This window comes from Arachis duranensis, chromosome 1, assembly GCF_000817695.3.
Source record: "Arachis duranensis cultivar V14167 chromosome 1, aradu.V14167.gnm2.J7QH, whole genome shotgun sequence".
Lineage (NCBI taxonomy): Eukaryota > Viridiplantae > Streptophyta > Magnoliopsida > Fabales > Fabaceae > Arachis > Arachis duranensis.
Genome location: NC_029772.3, coordinates 231,833 through 239,814, shown reverse-complemented (window position 1 = coordinate 239,814; position 7,982 = coordinate 231,833). Strand labels below are relative to the sequence as shown.

At 33.8% G+C, this 7,982-nt stretch overlaps 1 protein-coding gene across 1 annotated transcript in view; it reads right to left on the bottom strand.

The window, feature by feature from the left end:
* Window positions 1-5,967: 5,967 nt before the first annotated feature.
* Window positions 5,968-7,982, bottom strand: part of LOC107475704 (uncharacterized) — a 5,180-nt gene continuing 3,165 nt past the window's right edge. The window contains exons 6-10 of the mRNA XM_016095697.3: window positions 7,885-7,982; window positions 7,692-7,751; window positions 7,373-7,456; window positions 7,172-7,288; window positions 5,968-6,798 (exon numbers count right to left, since the gene is read on the bottom strand). Of these exons, the coding sequence (XP_015951183.1) occupies window positions 6,496-6,798; window positions 7,172-7,288; window positions 7,373-7,456; window positions 7,692-7,751; window positions 7,885-7,982 (662 nt within the window). The 3' untranslated portion in view covers window positions 5,968-6,495. The remainder of the gene's footprint in view (window positions 6,799-7,171; window positions 7,289-7,372; window positions 7,457-7,691; window positions 7,752-7,884) is intronic.

Genomic DNA, 7,982 nt, shown 5'->3' with positions numbered 1-7,982 from the left:
TGAGCCTCGCCCGCCTTGCCGCCTCTGCCTCCTCCTCCTCCTCCTCCTCTCATCTTCGCCCCCTTCGTCAACTCGGGTCGTCGCGAGCTTTCCCTTCGCGGAGGCGCCGCTTGCTGCCACCGGGTCGTTCGTCGTGGTCTTTCTCGCAGCTGCTTTGCCTACGACCACCGTATCCGTGAACCAGCAAGGCGGCTTTGGTGTCGGTTCCAGATCCAATAGATCTGCCGCCGCTGTTCCGAGTGGTTCTGAGGTCGCGTTTCGGCATTCAGGTAGGTCGATTCCTAAATCAGAATCTTCCATTGCAGATATGGAATTGTTGTTTTGATGCTAAAAGCTGATGTTGAGGTGTTGAATTAGATTGTTGAATTCTTGAGGTTGTAATTTCTGTATCAGCAGTCTGTAATTTCGCTTGATCATGAATTTTGATTGATGATTCCGCTTCTAATTTTTTGATTTCGTGTTCTGTTGATGACTTTTCTGTTGTGTCTACTATGGAACACTGGATTTGAATTTTTGCTTAAAATTCTGAATCTGAAATTTGATATTGTGATTGATATATAATTTCTGTTGATGAATTTTTTTCTGAATTTGGAGGAGGAAGTAATTGTGCTTGTAGTGGTGGGGGTGCAGCTTAAATGAGTGACACGTACCCCACATGTCATCCAAACTTTAAGCATGCTAAATTCTCATTAATCATCGTCATCTTCAGTGGATTCATTAGGAAAGAAAAAAGAAAGAAAGGTCGTGAGAGAGAAGAGAAAGGAAACCATGGAACCTTGACCTTTGGCGTTCAATTTCTTGAGTTTTGTAACTCCAATAAAAAAATCTAATCCAATCAATGTGTTCGTAACTTCTTCTTTTTTACGTTGATGTCACTTTTATCGGGGTGAAATTGATTTTGGAGCTATTGTCCCTACATGCAAAGTTCGGATTGAAGAATTATTTTATTTGATTCTGATTTATTTAATAAGAAAAGAATGAATTATGTTTGAGTTTAAATGATTTGGTTTTAAAATAAGATTGGTTGTCGCTCCCCTAAAAGTCTAGCGGCCTTCTCGAGAAATTTAACTAATAAATAATTATTCTTTTATCTTTTGAAAGAAGAGTTGAGTTTGGAAAGAAGAATTGGTTTTAAGTGAAATGGTTTTGAAGGTTTTTGGACAATGTCACAGAGGAGATTTAATATTTGAATTACCGGGTAAGATGCAGTGGCATTGTCCATTTGCTCCGGGAAAGAGACGAGGAAGAAGAATAATAAAAAATGAGTTTCAATTATGAAATTGAATGAATATGATAAATTAGGATGATTGATGATGAGTATGTCTGTATTTTCTCTTTGGTTGTAAGGGTGACAGAGCCCTATTCTCTTTAATGGTGACAGGACACATAATCCCTCTAATGGTGACAGGGCACGTATTCTCTTTAATGGTATTAATGCACAATAGAGAGACAGTGTCAGGATTAGCTATCGGACATGTCGGGTTTGGCTATATAACTGACAAATGATGAGCTCATTAGCCATAGGACAGACATGCATCATACTTATTTGCGCATATTTGTTTGAGTGTGATTCCTGTGATTGTGGGTGTGCTACATGATTGTTTGATTTTTGTGTTCTTTATTTGTTAAGTCTAAATATATTCTATTACTTGTTGCTGTTGGCTATGGTAATAAAATGAACATAAACATACACCTTGACCCTACTAAGAACTCTCCAATTATTACCCCCTATTTTCACCTCTTTCAACTATAGGTGCGAAGGATTAATGCGGAGCTACAGGAGCATAGAAAATTATGTTTACAAGTTGAGTTGTTAGAATTTATTTTTTCTTCACCTTGTTAGTTAGATTTTTATTCAGAGGGGTAGGTTTTGTAATTGCTTTTGTATGTAATATTATAATGTATTATTAATATTAAGTATGTGAATATGTGTTGTTTGTTCTTGTTAGAAAAAGTTTTAAATTTTTAGTAAAATCATCGATAGATTTACGCCTAAAGGCTCACACCTTATTATTTAATATATGAAAGTCGTTGTAATACCCCCGCTAGCAGAGTGGCGCACCCGAAAGCGTGACATTCTGATAGTAAGGGTCTTACACTGTCACCTTGATGCCACTCAATTGATGAAAAGTTAATCTACGCAGCAGTCGACTTCCATAATATCATATGCTTTGGCCTAAGGATGTCAGGATGAACTACTTGAATAACCTCAAGATCGCTGTACGGCATCCAAATAAACTGTAACATATCCAAAAGCCACATTAAGGTATTATGACATAAACATAACAACGAACCAGTATAATTGGAAGCAATTCATGGAAGGTTTGACTTACATCATCTACTCACAATCTGTCTAGTCTATGTCTTGTAGTAATGACCTGAGAACCCTTCTCTTCTGATGATGGCAAGTACTTATCCCACCTGGGAGATACATAATGATAAATATTAAACTTAGGAAACAAATAAATTAAACTTGTGCACTATAAACCACATTCATGAAATATACTCACCTCGCTGCAAGCGGCCATAGAATGCTGTCGAACCCTCTAAGCCTGATTATGGGGAACCTCCAAAATATCCAAGATTGCAGCAACGCTAGTGGCGTAACTAGGTTCTTAACATTCCGGTTAGCAACTCGGCAAAAATACCTATACAACCACGACAATGTGGCCAAACTCTAGCTACACTTGCCAAGTCCGTCGAGGTCAGTAACATAGGGGAGCCACCGTAAGTGAACTATGGTTCCAGACTTGTCGTCAAAAAGCATCATGGACAACAACATCATGGTGTAACCACGTCCATAAACCTATACCGTGGCCTCTGGTGTATCAACTAGCATGACTCTGAACTTGTTCTAGAACCAGGTATACAACACAGTGAAGTCATCAACACAATCGTTAGGTGGAAGCTCACCAAACAACTCTTTAAACCACTTCCATGCAGACTTTCTCCCCTCCATCAATTGCTCAAAGTTGCTGAGACATCCACTAACTGAAAATCCATCAATAGGGAGGTCGAACTAATATGCCACATCCTGTAAAGTGACCGTGCACTCCCCAAATGGCATATGAAACATGTGAGTTTCGAGATGCTATCGCTCCATAAATGCACTAATCAGTGGCTCATCAAACTTAAACCAATAATCATTCAACCTTGCAACATGTATTAATTCGGCACTATCTAGGTACGACATTATGCGATCATATAATATCATTTTCTGTTGTCGATGAATGCTCTTTACACATTGGGTTGGCTGATAAAACAACAATATACAGTCCCAACTCAACAATGTATCATAATAACAAAACTATATATTAATAGTGAAATCCACCCCTAAACCCCACAACAATCACTATATTCATAAGCATTGTAACCCTAACCACAATATTCCTAAGCATTTTAACCCTAAAATATTAGCAAATATTTAAATTACAAACTATATAGTATATAGATTATATTAAGATAACTCCATATGTTAATATCATCAACTATATAGATTGTAAATAAGTTTGACAACTGACCTCTTCGTTGATAAATCTCGCAATATGTACAATTTTGTTTAATCGGTACATGTCTCCTTCGTTCTTCGCCATGCTTAACCAAAACTATTAATGTCCCACCGTGCACTTTCCCCCTATGCCACCTACCGACACTTCAACCGCCGCTGTTGAAAGCTGTCGTCAATTTCATCTACAACCCTGTTGGTCATGGCACCGCCGTTGACCTAGGGGCTTCTCCCTCTTCTGTTGTTGACCACCTTCTTTCCTAACTTTCCTCCTCTCTAAGAGTTTTCTCACCGTCAATGGAGTATATCTTTGTAACATAACTCGTGGAAAGATATTCAGGAGTTCTTTGTATTCATAACTCGTGCTAAAGTATTGAAGGTAGGTAGTTGCACGTAAATCATGCTAGGATGTTATAAGGTAGAATTTTGTACATAAATCATATTAGAGTATTGTGGTATAGAGATTTTCACATAAATTGTGCTATCCAGGGTGTGTTAGGCTAAAATCACATAACTCATGCTATTCTGGCATGAGTTATGTTCAACTTGCAAAGCACATTGTCCTGTCACGATTTATGTGCTATTGTTAAAGAAGTTTCATGCATAAATCATACTAAAGTGTGGTGATTAATATATTATCTAACACATAATACCCTAACACGATTTATATATTAATAAATTTAGAACATTTTCACATTTTAAAATTTCATTTAAAAAATTTGATAATATTATTTTTTTATTTTATTTAAATAAAAAATCTCTCTTATCTTTGCAAAATCAATCATTCGTATTCTATATTATGATATTTTCTTCTGCATTCTTGAAAAGACTGTTTTTTCTTTTTATTCATCAAAATTTAAAATAAACAGGACCCTAATTTGATCTTCTCTATTTTATTCTTAGTCATTTAAGTTATAATTTAATTCATTACCTGATACTTCTGTATTCTGCATCAAGCATTGCAACCGAATAAATAATCCAATAAGTTATTAGGAAAAAATAAAAAAGTTGCTACTTGTTAAGATATTGGTCCGATTTAGATAAATAATTTAAATAAATTATTTTTTTATAAAAATTTAAAATATAAAAATTTTTATTAATAGTAGTTTATAAATAAATTATTTTGTGTTTAGATTTTTAGTTATAGAAATAGTTATTTTAAAGTTATAGCATTTAGATAAATAACTCAAAAAAATAATTTTTTTTTCACAAGAGAATGGATATTGAAATAATGATAATAACAAATACCTTTCAATATTAAATGTTAATTTTACATAATCTAAGTATTAAGATTACAATTAATTAGACAATTAATTCTTTATTTGCTCTCTTATTAGTTTCATTTTTCTAACTCTTTCAATATTCGGTTCTCTCCTAAGACTCCCTAACAATTATAAAAAAAATAGCAAGTTATATAAAAATAAAATCACATGCGACAAAATAGAATTGAAACTGGATTCCATACCATACAAATGTTAAATACAAATTTAATAAAAATACAGTGATAGAATAATAAAAAAAATCTAAAAAAGACATATACAGCCGGTGATTCAGATGCAATATTATGTGAAAATAGCGGTGGATGATCAATACTTCTAACAGATGAAACATTGCGTAAAAATAGTAGTAGAAGAACTGTAGAAGGCTAATACTTCTAGCAAATAAAACATTGTGTGAAAATAGTGGTAGAAAACCAATATTTCTAACGAAAACAGAAATAATTTTTGAGATGGAGAGAAATTATATCTTTCTACTTTTTCAAACATATTAATTAACTTCTCAAAAATTAAAAGCATTTCTCAAAAAATAATACCATCTTTGACTAAATGTATAGGTTCAGTAGTGAAAATTTTGTTCTGTGTGTCATTGTTAGCTATCTATTAATTAAATTCCTTTTTTTGTGGAAAGGACTGGGAGAAAACAAAAATCAGTAAATTAAAAAATATCTTATATTTACTTTTTTTTTTCTAGCACAATAAAGATATTTCTATGATAATTCGCTTCTTGATAGGAATTTTGTTAAACTAAGTTTTGATGGTAACAATTAAATTTCGAAATAAATTACGAAAAAATATTAAAATAAAAACTAAACAGTATAAAAAAATAAATTAGTATCATAAATAATAATTTAATTGTTTCATAAACAATGGTAATTTCCCAAACAATACTACTATGTTTTGAGTAATTTTCAAATAATGATATGTAGTGTGGTTTACACATTATTTTTTCAAAAAGCTCCATTTAGCGTTAATGCAATGAACATTTCAATTTATCTGTAAGCACTTGAGCACCTAAATTAGGGTTGAATAAAATTCGAAATTGATTGTTTTATTATCCATCAAAACTTATAATTTAGCAAGCTACATAAAGTTGACCATTTCCTTTTAAAGAGATAGTTGCAGCTGCATTTTTTTATGCAATGTGGTTAGGAGCAATATTTGATATTATTATTAGTTTCCAGAAGGATTTTATGGCCAAATGAACGTCTTAAGAAACCTGCATCTCAATGTATGTATAGCTTCCTAAAACCAAGCACAGAACCCCTAAAGGCTAAAAGTCCCAGTCTCCCAAATGAAATCATTACAAGCCTTTGCATTATGTACTTTCCCTGTGAACTATCGAATTTATCAAAAAACTCCCACCACAAGTAGTCTAAAAAAACTGTGCAGATTAATAAGGATGATAGGACACAACGCATACAGAGTGCAGAAAATTTGTCTCCTTTTTTTCCGCCTCCACTTCTTAGAACGACAAAATTGGCAGTGTTGTACTTGTTTTTAACTTCAAACACATTTTTAACAACTATCGTGTATATAAAAAAATGAGCTACCTATATAAAATATATATTAAAATAAAAAATACATATTAAAAATAAGTTAAATAATATATATTTATACACAAATATACTATGATTAATTTTTTATTTACGCATAGCATTATTGTATCTCTCTATTTGTGTCTCATGTTCCAACTACCGAGCAGAATCTTAGTTACTGATGCAAAATTAACCTGAAACTGAAATCATAGGGCATGATTTGTACTAGGTGTGAGAGAGACTCTGTACCCTTTCTTTGGAGGCATTCAACTGCTTGTTTCCTTGTTTCATGAGGCAGTTGGAGGCACACCCAATCCAATAGGGAATCCAAGTCCTTTGCAAAGTCAAGGGAGTACCAGTCAAGCAACTTTGGAATTATCAACTTGTTCCCCTTTGTGATGCCAACTGCCGCCTGTAAATACTCTCTCTTTGCTGCTTCTAACTCTTCATCAACTTTTGATGCTGTGTAAACCCTCACCTGAAGGAATAAATTTGTATTATCACTAGCGGTTTAACATGTGTTTTAAACAGTTTTTTTTTCTATTATTAATATATAGAATAATATATATTTAGTTTAGTGAGCGAGAAAAGGTGATGACTTTGGTTAGGGTTGGGTTGACCCGACACATAACCCAAATTTGACATTAAAAAACATGGATAAAAATAACAAGAAAATCCAAATCTAACAAAATATATTTTGAATGAGGACGGGTCTTGCATGCCCCTACTTGAATTTGGTTGTCCAAAATCCAAATAGCTTGTTCTCACAGTCGTTCGGATAATTTTCAACTTTAAACTTTCATCCTAACTTGATTTAAGAAAGAATAATGATAAATGATAAGAGAGCATACCGCAGGTGAAGACCAGCTTCCACAGGATAGTGCAAATGTCACTAATGGCTCACACCATTCCAGGCCGAATATGCTTCGTGCTTTTACCTCATCGTTTTTTCCCGCTTTGGGGCATGTCTGTAACAAGCCAAGGTGAGAAAGTTACGGATTTATATATAACATCAAAAAGCAGAAGAGAAGATATTAGATTATTGCACTTACAAACTTCAGGTGATATGGCAATCTCAATATGAAGTGTTCTATTGTAATTGCATTGAGTAACTGGCCTCCCACTGTTATTGTTGCCTGGCATAAGCATTTCCATGTGTTATGAATATTCTTTCATTTTAACCGGTGCCACAAGAAAAATTATAACATTTCATTTTAGTCCTAACTCCTAAGTAAATCATCGTTTTTGTCCTCAAAATAGTGAAAACTCATATGCACTTCTTTATGTAAAGTTGATAGTTAAGAATGAGAATATAGCTTTCCTTCCACAAGAATAAATATATGTAGAAAAGATTGAGCCAGATCACTGTACCTTCTGCATTAGTGCCACAACCATTTCAGGACTCTCAGGTATTCCATGCTCTAAATATGCCTACAATATTGGAAACAAAAGGCATTTTCGGTACTGAGGATTTGTGACAAGCAAACAAAGGTGACATGTCTACAGTCTTTACCACAATAATGGGGATAGTAAATTAGGGACTTAAAAAAGAAAGGCTACTTACATTGAGCATGCAGGAATTATAAATGTTTATCCAGAATGCAAGCTTTTCCTGATGAGAAAGACCCTTCAAATTCAGAGAGGCAAGCTTCCCAAGCAGGG